The 15,330-nt window shown below is 33.4% G+C and overlaps 1 protein-coding gene across 1 annotated transcript; it reads left to right on the top strand.

Moving 5' to 3' along the window:
* Positions 1–12,955: 12,955 nt before the first annotated feature.
* Positions 12,956–14,896, top strand: LOC149546036 (uncharacterized). Its single transcript, XM_089790961.1, has one exon. The coding sequence runs from the start codon at positions 13,369–13,371 to the stop codon at positions 14,482–14,484; it is 1,116 nt and encodes a 371-aa protein (XP_089647087.1). The 5' UTR covers positions 12,956–13,368; the 3' UTR covers positions 14,485–14,896.
* The last annotated feature ends 434 nt before the right edge of the window (positions 14,897–15,330 follow it).

The raw sequence follows: 15,330 nt of genomic DNA, 5'->3' as shown, positions 1-15,330 counted from the left end.
AATGGTTTCAATTTCATACATTTTCTTCTTTCTCCTCCAATGGCTTCAACTTATGTTTCACTCCATCCATTGTTAGAGTGTAGGTATTTTCTCGCCCATTATGTACAACATGTGTGTCAAACTACCATGACCTACCCAACAACATATGACATATGTCTATAGGTATGATATCACAAAACACCTCATCCTAGTAGCTTCCAATCTTGAACTTCACTAGGCACTACTCATTGACCATGACCTTGTGGTCATCTAGTACCCAAGCAATATGGTATGGATGCGAGTGTTTCTGCCTCTTGAGATTTAACTTTTTGAGCATATTTTCTAACACTAGATTGTCAACACTTCCACTATTAATGATCACATCACAATACTTATCTTCACGTTTGCACTTGGTGTGAAACAAACTCCTCCTTTTATCATGTTCATTCTCTTCACTTAGCAAGACTCTCCTATTAACTAGGTCTTCTCCTCTTTCAACATATTCAGAATGGGATGATTTGGCATTTTCATCAATATGCACAACTTTGGCTTGGCTTTCTGTATTCCGATCTATCCTTCCTTGGCACTGGAAACATTCAAATGATGCCCTTCTTCTCCATAGTGAAAGCATTTTCCATGAAAACCTCCTCTTTTAGATCCTTGCCCTCAACCTCTTCCTCTCTGATCTCTATTGTTTTGATCATGGAAATGATTGGAATTGTTCCCCTCTAGTTTTGACTACTATTGTTGGTCTGATCCTTGTTCTTCTGATCATCATTTCAACCTCCATAATATTGTTTTCTAGATCTTCCACCATGAGCTTTACCACTATTTTGTTATCAAACTCTTTGCTCAACATTTCCTCAACTCTTAGGGAAAACAAGTACGCCTCCTCAATACTAGTCATTCGAACCAAACTCAGCTCCTCATGAATACTTTTCCTTAACCCATTAAGATAACAAGAAACTTTCTCCTTATTAGCTTTTGCATGGTTGATTCTAGTGAAAATTCAGTATAATTCTTTAGTACGCTCTTGAACAGATCTTTCTACTTGCTTCAACCCTTGCATTTCTTTAGTAGATCAAGCTCATAATCCATGGGAATGAATTGTCCACTTCAATTTAGCTATCATCTGGTGATTTTATCCTTTCCTCTTCTATTTCACTCCAACTAAAAGTCTTGTCACCAAATCTTTGTATGTCCCTTTAATTTTTCCTTTGCAAACTTGACTGTATCAAGATCCTCAATATCTTCATACTCAAAGCATTTCTCCAATTTGGTGATCCAATCAATTAGCTCCTTTAGGTAAACATTTCTTGAAAATGTGGGAACCTCAAACTTGGGTCTTTTTCCAATCTTGGAGATGGCCTTAAAAAGCCTCTCTTCCTCTAGGTTCAGAACCGTCTCTACTTCAACATTTCCTTCTTCTTCGTCCTCATCCTCAATTTCATCTTTTATATCAAGATTCATTCCTCTACATATTTGTTCTTCAAATGCTTGTATTTGTCTCTAGAGAGCTATAAAACCCTCAAGTGTAATACCCACAATGCTTCGACCATGCTCTCTTTGTGGAGGCATTTTCATGCTTCCACTTAAACCCTAGTGCAAACTACCTCACAATCAATGATCTGTCTACATGCTTAACCCAAACCACAGTCCTGATGCAACTGCCTTATAGTCATCAATCTATTTACACACTCAGGAACTCCAACTCTAATACCATTTGATGAGGGGTGCTCCACTTAATACCACAAACACATAACATACATAAAGAAATAACAAAAAAGTGCAAGAACAAGAAATAAACTTCTTATTATTGCCAAAAATGCAAAATTATAGAATTTTGAAATACAATATGCAAACCCATATGGGAACCTTCCTTACAATAATTTGTAAGACAAAGCTATGAACTATCACCTCACCATGTGACCGAAAAGAAGTTAACCTAAAGTTTTACTAACTTTGTCAAACTTTTTTTTTAAAAGTTAAAGATAATAACTTAACAACAACACTTATAACATAGGGGAAGCAATTAACATTCACATAAACACATACCATAAAACAGATTACAATTCTTAAGGGTCCCACGATGTTGAATCACATTTAAGTTTAATTAATAATAAATCTAATATATAATAAATCCACATCAAATAATAATATACCAGTATGAATCCATTTAAATAATATACAATTATATGTGATGCCACTTGGCAATAGACAAAATGCACAATCATCCACTGTATAGGTCACAGGGTATGAAAGGCTAAAATAATATACATCATGAAATAAATTATATCATCTCTTAAGATCTTATGAAATTAAATACAATACAATAGTACAACCATCCATCATAAAAATACAAGAACAGATAGAAAGGAACATCTGCACAAACACATCCAGCAGTGACATTTGATAGTTGGACCTCAATGGTATAAGAATCTACCACTCAACCTTGTAGAACCTGAACAGGTCCACTCTTACCACACTAAGGAGATAGTCTCAAGTCCCAAACAGGGTAACAAACTCAACAATCAAATCCAACATCTAGGTTCAAGGAATCACCTGAAAGCAATCTAACTCAAAGGTACCAAGACACAAGTATCAACTAATTCGAGAGGCAACATAGACACGTAGAAAATCTACTATGCATGTGGGCAAGTGTCATCACATGAACCAACTCTAGGGTTACTTGGCTAGTCTTTTAATCCTTTGGCCCCCTAGTGACTCTATGCGGCATTAGTATCCTTTTGTACTGACAAGGCATACTAACTAGTCAACTCTAAGGTTACTTAGCTAGTCTTTTAATCCTTTGGCCCCTTAGTGACTTTCTGTGGTACCAATATCTTGTTAATTCATTTTAAACCCATTTAATGAAATGTTATCACTTATTAAATAACCTACAATGTGTTACCCTAGTAGCCACTTTAGGCCTTGGCCTCCATTGCAAGCCACTTCCCAACATGACATACATATAACCTACCCTAAGCTTAGTAAAATCAAAAGATCACAAAAGACCACATACCATACATCAGTTCTTAAACAAGCAACTAACAAGTATTGAAAAACACTGAACATAATCACAGATTCCACCAAAACAATCATCCTAGCAGGACTGATCCCAAAATTAAGTATACATAAACCAATCCATGTCATAACATGGCATCACCAAGAATTAATCATACAAACATCTTTGTCCTATACAAGCGACTCGAAAGCAATACAAAAACAATTGATTGAAAACTCAAAGGTTATATCAGATTGGTCACACCATTCACCTTAGTTTCGCACAAGAACACTGGAAAGCAATAAGAATCAATGCATCAAAACATCTCATAGAGCATACTAGACACATTACTGTGGTTGAGTATAAAAGATTGAGATCAAAACATCATCATGACATCACAAAACAGAATTGTCGAGCCTTTGGTGAACATCTTGATTGGTCAAAGCTAAGTCAACCCAACACCCAACAGTAAAATCACACGTCATAAAAAAAAAAGTGCATACAAAAGTGAATTTCATAATTCATTAGGTTTTGAAAACCCTAAAGTTCAATATTTACTAAATTTTTAGATTAAATCACAGACAATTGTATAATGGAAATCAATTTTCTCAAAGAAGAGTTTCAACCAAGAGAAATTCTAAAAATAAAAACACAATAGACACAAAGAAGACAGGAATTCGAAGAACGAACAACTACTGCACAAACCCACAAGATCCTACCTGGATCTGATGCTAAAACAATGAATGCACAAACACACAATAATCTTCCTTTTCCTTTGAAAGCCCTCTTTTTGAAAATTGGCTCCTCCAAACCTGTGTATCTAGAAATGAGCTCTAATTTCTTTAATAAAGAGTTTTTCCCCCAAATCAAGGCTTTGAACATGCAATCATGTGAAAACCCTTTGTCTTTAATTATTATATTTTAATTTTCATGTACACACTTTATGCAATTTAATAAACTTTATAAAATTAAAGCTTTTAATAAATCATTTAATAAATCATGTGATGTTTTTAATATAATATTTTTAAATTTAACTAATAATGTTATTTAGAGTTTATTGAAAATAGAGCTCCTAAATAAATTATTATTAAATAAAATAAATATAAATACGCCTAAATTAGAACTTTAATCAAATCTTTTAAATTTAATTCTTTCATGCACATTTAAAGAACTTTCAATTAAAATATTATTTTATATTTTCTTTTCATCCACTTATTAATTAGTGTAAGCACAATTTTAGTTTATTATTTAAATTAATAAGAATAATTAAAGCTCATTATTTAAATGCAACTCTAATTTAATAATTATTAATTAAATAATCATAATAAAACAATATTAAATCTTTAATCTATTATTATTTTAATTCTATTTTTATCCAACTTCTTAAATTAGACTTTTAAAATAAATATTTTAATGAAGTACATATTTAATTACTTTCTAATTAATTAAATAACATCATATTCTAATCTTTCTTTAACCAATTTTCTAAATTTAGACCTCTAATTTAGACTTCTAAATATAGATTTTTTATTTAAAGCATAAATTTAATTAGTTTTTAATTTAATCAAATATTCACATATTTTAATATTTTCTTTTTAATCAAATAATATTAATTACTCAACTAATAATATTATTTAGAGTTTATTATTAAAATAAAACTCTTAAATAATAATTATTAAATTAAATAAATACAAATATGCTAAAATTAGAACTTTAATTTAATCTTTTAAATTTAATTCTTTTATTTGATTAATTTTTCAATTAATTAAATATAATTAAATATTGAATTTTTTATATACAATTTTCATGCAATAACTTTAAGCAATTTAAATTAAAATATCTTTATTAAATTAATTTTCTTTCTCACTTTAATTAATCATGAAACGTTTTTAATATCATATTAATTTAACTAATAATATTATTTAGAGTTTATTAATTAAAATAAAACTCCTAAATAAATTATTGTTAAATTAAATAATTATAAATATGCCAAAATTAGAACTACAACTTTATCTTTAAATTTTATTCATCTATTTAAGTAATTCACGAGACATTTTTAATAATATATTTATTAACTTAATTAATAACATTATTTATAATTTATTATTAAAATTAAACTCCTAAATAATTATCATTAAATTAAATAAATATAAATACGTCAAAAATAGAACTTTAATAAAATCTTTAAATTTAATTCTTTTATTTAATTAATTTCTCAATTAATTAAATATCAAATTTCTTTATAAAATTTTCATTAAATTAAATCATTAAATTATCTTTTAATTTGATTTAATTATAACAGAAAATCACCACATACCCACAAAATAAAAAATGACAACTCAACTAAAGACAAAGAACATAATCAAACTCCAGGGTCAAAATCACAAATTCACGTCACTTGATGAATTTGGATGGGTAAACTAACTCAGATACTTGTCCTATTTTCTAGGACAATTGGCTTAGGGTCTAGGATTTGGACTCAAGAGTTATCTCCCCACTTATACCATTAAAATACTGTGATAGGATACACTCATCTTCACAATTCAGAAAAGTCGATACCTGGTACCTGCAATCTGCATAAGATCCACACATGTACAAACACAATATTCTAAACTAAATAGGGAATGACAAGAAGTGGTTCATCGTGTAGATCCTGACTAGTAGTTGACTACAACTCCCTTTCTCAACCACATCAAAAACGTCAAACATAAAAAAAACATACACGCACACCATAGACATGCAAGTATGGGGTAAGTATCCCTAGAAACCACAAAAAAATCATTCATCTAACTAAAATTATTTTGTAACCGAAATAACTAGCACTAAGTACCTCAACACACAAACACACACACACACACACACACACACACACACACACACACACACACACACACACACATATACATATATACATATGTATAAAGATATGTATATATATGTGTATATATGTATATGTATATATATATATGTATATATGTATGTATATATGTATATGTATATATATATATATATATGTATATATGTATATATACATATATATATACACATATGTATATATATATGTATATATATGTATATATGTATATGTATATATATATGTATATATGTATGTGTGTGTGTGTGTGTGTGTGTGTGTGTGTATCAATTGAATATGAAATATAACTAATCAATTTTAGTAATCCAACACCGCTAATCATAAAACATAATAATATAATTTTGCATTTCTGGCAATAATAAGAAGTATATTTCTTGTTCTCTCACTTCGTTGTTATTTCTTTGTGTATGTTATGTGTTTGTGGTATTAAAGGGAGCACCCCTCATCAAGTGGTATCAAAGCTGGAGTTCTTGAGTGTAATGCCTACCCGTACTTGACTTTTTTGATTTGTTTTGACTGAATTATTTTAGGCCATATATATATATATATATATATCAACTGAATATGAAATACAACTAATCAATTCTAGTAATCCAGCATCGCTAATCATAAAACATAATAATAGAACAGGCCTAAAAGAATCTAGTCAAAACAAATAAAAAAAGTCAAGTAGGGGTAGGCATTACACTTAGGAACTCCAACTATAATACCACTTGATGAGGGGTGTTTCCCTTAATACCACAAACACATAATATACACAAAGAAATATCAACAAAGTGCGAGAACAAGAAATAGACTTCTTATTATTGCCAAAAATGCAAAAATTATAGAATTTTGAAATACAATATGCAAACCCACATGGGCAACTTCCTTACAATAATTTGAAAGACAAAGCTACGAACTAATCACCAAGAGATGCCCTAGTCAATATATAGGCATTCCTTAAATAGGCATTTTTACACCGTTCGGGAAGTTTATAGCTATCAAACCCTATTGAGGCTGGCGAACTCTAAAATTACATATAGAGTTGGCCTGATACACCTTTGACACTTAATTTTGGAAATTTTTCTTGGCCCAACTTTGGAAGGCCATAACTTTCGAATTGTTGCTCTAATTGGCTATTATAACCACTTTTTAGAATCCCTAGCTTTTGATCTATAGGGCCTGACTCACATAAGCTCTAGTTGACCCCATTTCAAAGCACATCCGAGGCCTCTTAGATCTTCAACGATGAGCCTAGAGTTTTTATAAGAAAATTGCACACAAAATATCTATAAAAAATCCACAAATACTCATGATATGACACTAAGCCTCAACTGGTAGGTTGATATATCCAAGATGAACATCCACTTTTAACAAATTAGGACATTTTGAGCCCATATGATAAACTTTCTAAGTAGCAAGCCTTCACTAAAAAATAGCTCTGTACCAAGACAACCCTTATTCAAGAAACAAAAAGGAACTATTTTTGGGTGATGCAAGATTGCTCTTACACCTAGGATGTTCTTGCATCAGATGAGAGGACACATGACAGGGTAACGAAAAATTACCTAAGATTCTCATATCTAGGCTTGATCATGATATCATTAATGGAAAAGAGGGAGTAATTATTAATAAGAATGGGTGTACTTAGAGGTGATGGATAGCTGATTTCAAGATGCAAGAAAGGGAGAAAGCACACCATTTTTATTTATGAATCCATTCTTTCACATACTTTCTAGGTTGTTTTGAGAGCTCTTGTTTATCATTTACCTCAGCAAGTCTTTGTGAAGTTTTCCTACAAAAGTTCTCTATTCCTCAAAAGCCATAACAAGGCCATGAGGGGGTTAGTGCAAGCATCATGAACCTTCAAGTTGCAATAAATAGAAATGATGCATAGAGGTCTGGAAAATTCTGGAGAGAGGTGGCCTAACCACATTCATGAAAAGGCTCCATGGTGGTAATCCTCATGTCACTAAGCTCTTCCTGAGGAAATGGAATGGGGGTACTCTGAAAATTGGTGGTAGGAGTATTACCATTATTGAGGAGCTCATTTCTAGGGTGACAAACATTCTGATAATTTGTAGTGAATTCTACAAAGACTATAAATTATCGGACATTGTCATTGAGGAGTTTCCTAAGGAACCTGGTGAGAGTGATACTCTTGTTAAGCAAGAAGGTAAGACCTATTTTTAACCTAATTGTATTAAAAAGCTTGGGCACTTTGTGCTTGTGTGCGATCATTTACTATATTACTTTGGATGGGAGATTTTTAAGGGTTTGTTCACACCATTTTGTTTTATTGAATCATTTTAGGCATGGAATCAATATCTCCATCTCGTTTTACCTTTACTCCTCCATGAATGCTGGTATCAATGGGATGAGGGAGAAAATTGTTACTAGCCCTTGCTCCATGATGGCTTAATGTTGCTGATTTATGAGCACATTAAAGTCCACTCTGTGGCGAAATTCCTTGAGGTGAAAGGTATAGAGGAAGTAAAGGAGGATGTTTCATAAGGGTCTCAAGGTCTCTTTGAAATTGAGGACAGTGAAGAGTTGCACTCAAAGGATTAGGAGGTGATGCCTAAAAGTAAGGGAAATAGTAAGGGTTGTGCCTTCAAGACCCCTTTGAGAGCTTCTCTAAAGACCCCAAAGAAAGATATATGTCCTAACAAGAAGCAGACCAAGAAAATAGTGGAGTCTTATGAGGAATTTTTTGAGGAGGATGATATTTTGGATAGTGATATTGAGGATGTTGGCTACAACAAGAAAATGAAAGGGGTGGATAAGAAGAAGAGGACAATGTTGGCCTTGAAGCACAAGAGGACTCCTATGTCCAAAAAATAGGCCAAATCTGTATCTCGTCTAATGAGTATGAGGATGATGGAGATGAAATGGACACTAACAATAATGAGGAGGGTACCAACAAAATCACCAAGCCCTCAAGGAAGAAACAAAAAGTGGAGATAGGTAATGTAAAAGGTTGGAGGGGCTCAAACTCCCCACTGAATCTCATCAAGGACCAATATAGCCTCTTGAGGAACCCGACCCAGAAGTTGTTCCCACCTAGGCTACCTAGACTAGGGTTTATGATGAAGCACCTTCTCCTTTTAAAGGTGGGAAATTGGCATGGAAGAGCATAAGAATTGATACGGTGAGGTTGGGGATTGCTAGGGAGAAGATTGATCTTGTGATTGATGAGGTGGAATAAGGTAAAATGGAACTCCAGGAGCTTGTAGATCCCTCTATGATCATTCTTAGTGATTACATCAAGGAAGAGAATATGGACCTGATTAAAAATGCTAGAAATGGTCTACTGGATAATTTAGATCCATTAAATGGTTGTTTCACCAAGTCATGGACTTAAAGGATAGGATGAGATCTTTGGAGGGGAGGATCGATGGACATAAGTCTCATGACACTATTGAGAGGGAGGACTCTATAGTGGGATCCTTGATTGACATGACATCTTTCTACAAGTTAGATGCCAAGGTGTTGGAGTTGGACAACAAGGTCAATAGAATTGAGAGCACCCTTAAGAGTATAGATGATCATAGCTATAAAATACTTAAAGCCTCCAATGAGCATGTTAAAATCCTCATCAAAAAACTAAAGGGGATCCCTAGGGAGAAGGTCATTATCATTCTCATGGAGGATCAAGGTGTTGCTACAAATAGCAAGAAAGGAACTGAGAGGAGGACCAGAGTCAAAATGAGGAAAATGGCAATGGGGGCCTCTTCAGATATCAACCAAACCAAGGAAGTTGTAGAGAAGATAGACCAACTAGAGGAGTAGGCAGTGGATCTAATAAAGAAAATGGGATAAGTCCCTTATGGGGGTCCTTCCTTTTTTTGGTTTTTTAGTGTTTTCTATTTAGTGGTTGGCGTGTTATCCTTTTGTAGCTGGCCTTTGTTCGGTTATTGGCTCTGTTCTTTTTTGCTTTAATTTTTCTATTGGGCTTGATGTTATATCTTTGATTCTAATTGTACATGATTTTAGGAGCCCTTCAACACTTGTTTTCTTAATAAAAAATATTCAAATAATTTTAGTCAATCACATTAAAGAATAAATATTTTTATAATTACAAAATAAAAAAATTAATAAATTAAAGTTGTGCAAGTTTGATTAGAATAAGAGTAGAATGAGAAGTTGGATAAGTTATTATTGTTGTCATTGAGGCCAACATGTCTCAGTCATTATTAATGACTGGCTGTTGTACGGTCTTGAGTTTGCCATGCAGTGACACTCATTGTTATGCTCTAGATTTCTTTCTTATTGTAAATCTATTCACATGGATTGGATATATTTTTAAGTAGTATTTAGAGGTATTTAGTTAAGGATTTTGTGGTCCAGATAATAGTTCAAAGGAAGTTGTGTTCACTAGTGTGTAGTTTAGTAAAAATACAATCAGATGGGGTTGATTATAGCTACATTTTGTAAAAATATAATTAGTTGGGGTTGATTAAAGATATTACTATTCCTATTAATTTAGTTGTTTTAAACTCAAGCTTCCTTGATGACAACTTCTTGTTTTCAAAAAATCACGAATCATAAATTAACAATGTTTTGGAAGCCTTGGATTCGTATTATTCAATTTTAGATTGAAACTTAGCACATCATACAAAAATGATTTTTTATTGATATATCCCGGTCCAATGCCACATTGGATTTATTAACAATGGAAATGAGTCAAATGTGGACAAATTACACGATGCGTTGATATTCCCTTTGGGATGGGGGTCTCTCTCCATGATATGTGGAACTAATTCATGATAAAATTGAAGAATAAAATTGTTAATTGGAGCAATAGGTTCCTTTTATTAATTGACAAAGTACAAGTTATTTTTGGCCTCCCACACCTTTTATTCTTCATGTTAGATGCCTTCCAGAAAAGGCTATGAGGACCTTAACAAATTGGTTTGATAACTTTTGTGGACAAATTGAGGATGGTAAATAGGTTTATGATCATCTTCTTGGCTTCATTGTATTGAATCATAACATAAAAGGGGCATGGGGCTTTTCAATCCCATGATTCAATTTTTTCATCATCTTCCAGGTAGATAATTTTGATTTGTTTAAAGAGATGAACAAAGGAAAATCTTGGTGAGGCATATAATATCTCTCCTTGATATGAATAATAAATGACAATCGATGAATTATCAGGATAAGATTCTACTTGTCCCCTTTTTCCATTATAAAAGCTTCATATAATTTGAAATCCATTTGGAAGGCATGTAAAGTTGTTTGTACCTATTTGAATTGGAAAAATAATACATTACAATATGGTTTGAACTTTTGTAACTCATCTATTTGATAGAATCAACGTGTGCAATACAAAGGCCATCCATTGACTACAACATTTCCTAAACATGCTAATCACCTTTTCAAGAAGTGGGTAAATCATTTTAACAACATTCGGGATTTCAAGTCTCTTGAATGGACCAACTAGAAATATACCAAGAATTTCTTTAATCTAGATAAAAAGTACAAGGGGTTTCTCTTCTTTATTAAGTTCTTGACTCCTGAGGAGCTCATGATGAAGATTTGCACTCCTTTACAGTGTAATGCCTTCAAGGACTGGTTATGCTACAAAGTTCAACATGAGGTTAAACCCAAGACTTAATATTAAATATGATTATGGATTTAAGGAAAGTAAATAAAGGGGCTTGAGCACTCAAATTTGGCAATCGAAGGCTAAGGCAATTCCTTAGAATTTGTCTTGGAATATTTTACAACACAAACTGCCTATAAGGGATAGAACTAAAATTATTGATTGCACAATCAACTAAGTGTCCATTTTGTTAGCATACTGAAAGCTTAAAGGTAGATCCATGTGAATTTATACCCCATCTGATTTTATTTTTGGTATTCATCTTATTAGATGGGGTATAATGGGGTACAATTAGATGTTATGCGATGTTTTCAAATCATATTATGGATCAAGAAGTAAATAATCTAATTTTTAGTATAAATCATGTTCCAACTCATTTTCTTATGTTCATAGCTAAAGACTAGTAAAAAAAATGGTGTGAGATGCAATAGACATCTAGATGAAATCAAGTGACAATCTTTGTAGCTTCACGAAAGAGAGATGAAATGTGTTGACAACTCAATACGTTTCTCAAGTTTCACATTTGATGTTTGTATATTTCTTCAGATTTTATAATTTCATAACTATCATGTATATGTTGTCACATTTATTGAACTAATTAGATCAACTAGTGTGTCCCCTTATATTAGTTTTAATTATGCTTTATAATATAATATTGTAATTTTTATTCAATTTTTGTACAATATTTTTAACTGCTATTTTTTATTTTTTATTTGTAATTATCTTTTACTTTGATCAATTAAAAAAAAACTAATTAAAAAATCCAATTTGACATAGAGTATAACGAGTCTTTGATCTTTCGTTTTTTTTTCCAATTAATGTATACAAATATGAAGCATAGAAAACTTTGCAACATTATACATTTTTCCATTAAATAAATAAAAATATAGCACATGCAAGACTTAACACATGGTTTGATAAAAACCACACTAGACCAATATTATACATTTTTCCAATAAATTTATAAAAATACGAGGCATACGAGACTTGATAGACAAGGTTTGATAAAAAAATGTATCAGCATCCTCCACAAGGGGAGAATGCAAATCTCGTTCACATCAATAGCTTAAAACAATGTTCTCTACAACAGCAATTAGTAATGTAACTATTTCAGTTTTATTAATTAAAAAAGAACATTACTAATCAATCTTTTATATTGAGTTTAAAGCTTCAAATGGTCAAATTTGAAAGCAGACTGCCAGTTTATTAATGGCAACAGACTCTAAAAATATCGGTCATTCGTTTCCCCTAAATTGAAGTGTACAGATAAAGACACCTATACATCCAATAAGCAACAGGTCAGCTAACTTTATCTTTGATCATCCTGTTTTAACTTAATCTTCTCAATCTTTGCAATCTACAGGCATCATGATGACATCAGCTTTATCTTTACTTTGGTCTTAGTCTAAACTGGAGTATTCTTACTCTGTTAATCCCTCCAACAATGCTTGAAACCCAAGTTACTCTGAATGGTGGGCCTGCAGCTCCACCTTATTAATCTGATCCTCTGCAATTGTTTTAATAACCACAGACATGTTAGTCTTGTTCTCCGTTCTGCCATTGTCAGGCCAGGAGCTCTCCACTGTTGATAAGATGACATAGGCTTTTTGGCCTTATCCAACCGTGAATGCTGCTTTCTCACATTGACCCACCAGAAGGGGTCCACTTCTACCCACTCCTAGTGGAGAACAGAGCACCTTGAAATTATTTTCTGTTTTGTTTAAAATCAGAGCCTCGGTGCCTTGAAAGTTTAGAAAAGCATAAACGCATATAAGGTGTCTTGAGGGAAGGAATTTAGGAAAAGTTTAGCCTGTGAGATCTGGTTACTCTGGTATTCTGATTGGAGGGAAGAGTGGTTATTAGGGCTGTATGATTTTTCATTGATTCTTTTATAAGGATATAGAGATTTCGGTGTTGAGTATGGAGATTTCAGTGACAGATTTGCATTGGGCCGTTCGATCAAATGATGTGGGGATGATTAAAAAGCTCTTGGCGGGGGGAAACGCAATTCAATCTTGTGATTCACTGGGGAGGACTCCTCTTCATTGGGCAATTGGTTTAGGCCATGAGGAGGCCTTTAAGGCTCTGTTATTGAATACATCCAGGCAGCTTATAGATGTGAGGGATAAGCTTGGAAGGACTTCATTGCACTATGCTTGTGCAGGTGGCAGGATGGATTTCGCAGGCCTTCTAATAAAAAGGGGCGCTGGCGTGAATTTCAAGGACTCGACAGGAAGAACTCCATTACATTATTCAGCTCAGAACGTTAAGGTAGATATTGTTGAGCTGCTCATCAAAAGTGGCGCAGATAAGGATTTGGGGGACTGCAATGGTGTGAAGCCATGGGACGTGGCTCTGAAATGGGGATGCCCAGATGGTTTTGAGGTTCTTAGGACTGATTCTGCTCGCATGGATGATGTTGTGGAGCATACAAATGAATGCCCGCAAATAGACAAGGTTGATGATTTGGGGGTAAACTCATGTACAGCGAAATCGTCTTCTTTGGATGCTCTCCTGGGTGAATGGAAAAAGGCTGAAGCATGGAAAAAGAAGAAACAGGCAATGGATGCTCTCAACGAAGCTCTGAAAGCGTGGAGAGAAGCTGAAACGAAGGCCAAACTCGAGAGACAGACAAGTTTGATAGAGCAATCTCAGCATGATCTCGACAACCAGGTTTCTTCTTCTTCATCTTTCAGAAATTTAGGGATTGTAAATACTTTTACACCTGACAGAGGATCAAGGATTTCTTCATTACCTGGACACCCAATTGGAAATGCTGGCCTTCCAACTTTTCTTTACCAGTTTCAGTATCCCAATGAATGTAAAGTGAAGGAGAAGATGAATGACGCATGGGGTTGTACAGAGTGGGAGTCTCCATTAAGATTTGATGAGACGAAACCACCCGCTAAGAAAGTGGAAAAGTGGGAAAGACTAGTGGAATGGAGGTCTTTGTCAAGGGTAACTTCAGAATCAAGGAAGCTGCCTCGGTTTCAAAGAAGAAATCAGGCACCAACTTCGCCGATTGAGGCAGTATAAACGCAAACAAGTCCAACCTGGTCTTGCCTTTAGTATGTGTAAGAATAGATGAAATATGCTTGAGAAGTTTAAATGTTTCTCTTCATTTTTCTGTGGGTTTTAGTTTGTGATGAGATTGTGGCATAATCGCTATGAATTAAATTCCATAAGGAAGAAGACAAAAAATACTTATGAAATTGTATATGTATCCGCTTAGGGGTTGAAACGAAGTGCGCGAAGGCATCCACTTTGTTCAGCCTGGAAAAAAGAAAGATAAATTATCAGTATATGTCTTCAATCTTGTCTATTTCGCTTCCGCTGCCCTAGAAAAATAATCTTGACATTCACTGTGAGTGTTAGGGTGATATGAATGTACAGAAGTTCTTGGATTTGATTAATTGAAACATCAGGGCTCAATGATCCCTGTTTCTTTCGTGTTCCTGGATTTATTCTGTGACCTCTTAATGTTACATGTATGCGGGATTGCAAGTACTTTTGCCTTTATTTGTTGTTCTTCAGAAGCAGGTCATTGTCTTTATGACCTGGTATTAAACGCTTCACTCGTTACAATATGCGGAAGCTGCAGAATAACATTGATATTCTTTCTGTTCATATGCTTAAGATTCTAAATAAACATCACAGTAAAGAAAAAAGAAGAAAATAACATAAATACCTAGATGATAAATGGATATTATATATTATCCCTGCAACAACACCGATTACAATTACATGACATGTCATTCAACTAGTTCCTACAAGTTTACAACTGTGCTTAACGAGTACTCCTCTGGTACAAAATCCATGAAAAAACATGAAAATTATTCTCTTAAACGATACAGACACATGGTCAAAATCCCCGGGACATTT

Source organism: Cupressus sempervirens, chromosome 7 (genome assembly GCF_028749045.1).
Source record: "Cupressus sempervirens isolate cs-2001-9-10 chromosome 7, ASM2874904v1, whole genome shotgun sequence".
Lineage (NCBI taxonomy): Eukaryota > Viridiplantae > Streptophyta > Pinopsida > Cupressales > Cupressaceae > Cupressus > Cupressus sempervirens.
Note: the sequence above shows the minus strand (reverse complement) of the source record. Positions and strands in the feature narration are given on the sequence as shown.

Bases quoted from the DNA above. Each gene is read 5' to 3' on its own strand.
- LOC149546036 (XM_089790961.1), top strand. From the start codon at position 13,369: ATGGAGATTTCAGTGACAGATTTGCATTGGGCCGTTCGATCAAATGAT.